This window comes from Carettochelys insculpta, chromosome 6 (genome assembly GCF_033958435.1).
Source record: "Carettochelys insculpta isolate YL-2023 chromosome 6, ASM3395843v1, whole genome shotgun sequence".
Classification (NCBI taxonomy): domain Eukaryota; kingdom Metazoa; phylum Chordata; order Testudines; family Carettochelyidae; genus Carettochelys; species Carettochelys insculpta.
Window position 1 is genome coordinate 124,298,218 of NC_134142.1, and position 2,074 is coordinate 124,300,291.

A 2,074-nucleotide genomic window follows, 5' to 3' on the forward strand; every position below is an offset into this window, starting at 1 on the left:
GCTACTTCATTTTTGTGTTAACTCTCCATTCATATCTGGTTAGTTTCATTCTCTTTTAAAATGATCATGGCTGTACAATAACAGGGTACAATATGATGGTTTATACATCAGGTAGAAGCGTGTCCGTTGTTGGTTTTCCACTGGGTGGACTAAATTAATATATATAACATTCTATTAGAAAGAAGGTGGTATAGCCAGGGCAGATTTGTGATTGAATGAATGCTGGTCTTGAAATTCTTTCCCAATTTTCCTTTTATTATTTTATTCTTTATTGATATAATGGTAGCACCCACAAACCCTGCTGTAGGCCAGTGCCCCAGTTCAAAAGATGCTTTAAGGACAAGGAATAAAAAAAAACAGATGCTGCCTCAAGGGGCTTACAGTGATCTGTGTTTGAGTGTTTTCAATATTCACTGTCACAGAATGATTCCTGGAGTCTCTATAGTTTATTAATTGGAAGTTTAGTGTCTTAACATTACCAGCCTTAAAATAAAACCATTGCTATAGCTGAAGGAGGTTTGTTGGTATTTTGCATTCACGGGAAAACAAAGGGAATTTTGACAGAAGAACTGAAAGCAAAAGACAAATATTGATCTACAATCTCTCATGAATATGACCACTATTTTACCCTGGTTTGTAGAACTACCACGATGCCACAAATCACCCTTTTGAGCCCCCATCTGACATCTTTATTCTGCTCCATAATTTCCTTATGGCACCTTTCATCTCTTCATTTCTGAGGGTGTAGATCAGTGGATTCAGCATGGGGGTGATGACAGTGTAGAAGACTGCCACCATCTTGTCCTCTGACAAGTGACTAGAAGGTCGGATATAAGTGAATGTGCAAGGCCCAAAAAACAGGATCACGACGGCGATATGGGAGCTGCAGGTGGAGAGCGCTTTACGACGCCCTTCCGAGGAATGTGTCCTCAAGGAGTTTAAGATCACCACGTAGGATGTAACTAGGAGAAGGAAAGAGCCCAAAGCAATCATCCCACTATTGGCAACAACTGCAATGCCGGCAACATAGGTGTCGGCGCAAGCCAGTTGTAGCAAAGGGTGCACATCACAGAAATAATGATCAATCTCATTTGGCCCGCAGAAGGGTAACTGGGTGGTTACAAGCGTCTGTATTATGGAATGCACAAAGCCCCCCAGCCAACAGGCCACAACCATCTGGCCACACATGTGCCTGGTCATGAGGGTTGTGTAGTGGAGGGGCTTGCATATGGCAGCATAGCGATCATAGGCCATCACCGTGAGGATGAAGATCTCCGTACACCCGAAGAAATGGACTCCGAACAACTGTGCTATGCAGCCAATGAAGGAGATAATTTTCTCCTCCGTGAGGAAGTCAGCGATCATTTTGGGAACCATGACAGAAGAGTAGCAGACATCCACGAAGGACAGGTAGCTCAGGAAGAAATACATGGGGGAGCTCAGACGCTGACTGCTGATGATGGTAAAAACAATGAGGAGGTTTCCCAGAACAATGGCTAAATAGAAGAATAAAAACAGCACAAAAAACATTTCCTGCAGCTTCTGATTCTGGGAGAGGCCCAAGAGGACAAATTCAGTCACATTGTTTATATGCTCCATGTGCTCTGGCTGCGTGAGATAGCGCTAATTTACCTGCCAAAATAAGGAATTATATCAGTAACAGAGACACCATGACCAATTGTTACATGACTATCAAGCTTGATAAACCCAACAGGTAGATATTGATCAAGATGAAGGTAAGATCAAGCTTAGCTAAAGAGTTGACTTTACTTTCCCCTAAAATCAGGTTGTTTTGGCTATTCAATTTTCACCAAAATAAATACGATTCTGGCCAGACTGATGTGGTAGCTGGATATAATGCAGGAGGGGGCTTAGTTGAGTGTAAAGTGGATAGTTTGTTGAGGGACAGCTGGTTAGAGTTGGAGGAGAATCCCACTTTCTCAAAAATGACTGTCATCTCCATATTCTGAAGTGACCAGATAGAAGTTTTAATTACACTCAGGCTTTTCAGATTTTCACCCCAGTGAATAGCATCTATGGACATCTAAACCATTTCCTGAAAATTTGTTATTGG

At 42.1% G+C, this 2,074-nt stretch overlaps 1 protein-coding gene across 1 annotated transcript; it reads right to left on the bottom strand.

Annotated features, from left to right (window-relative positions):
• Positions 1-660: 660 nt before the first annotated feature.
• Positions 661-1,599, bottom strand: LOC142015001 (olfactory receptor 4S2-like). Its single transcript, XM_074998342.1, has one exon. It carries the CDS (start codon positions 1,597-1,599, stop codon positions 661-663), a length of 939 nt encoding a protein of 312 aa, XP_074854443.1.
• Between the last annotated feature and the right edge of the window lie 475 nt (positions 1,600-2,074).

Coding starts and splice junctions, on each gene's coding strand:
- LOC142015001 (XM_074998342.1), bottom strand. CDS start 1,599: ATGGAGCATATAAACAATGTGACTGAATTTGTCCTCTTGGGCCTCTCC.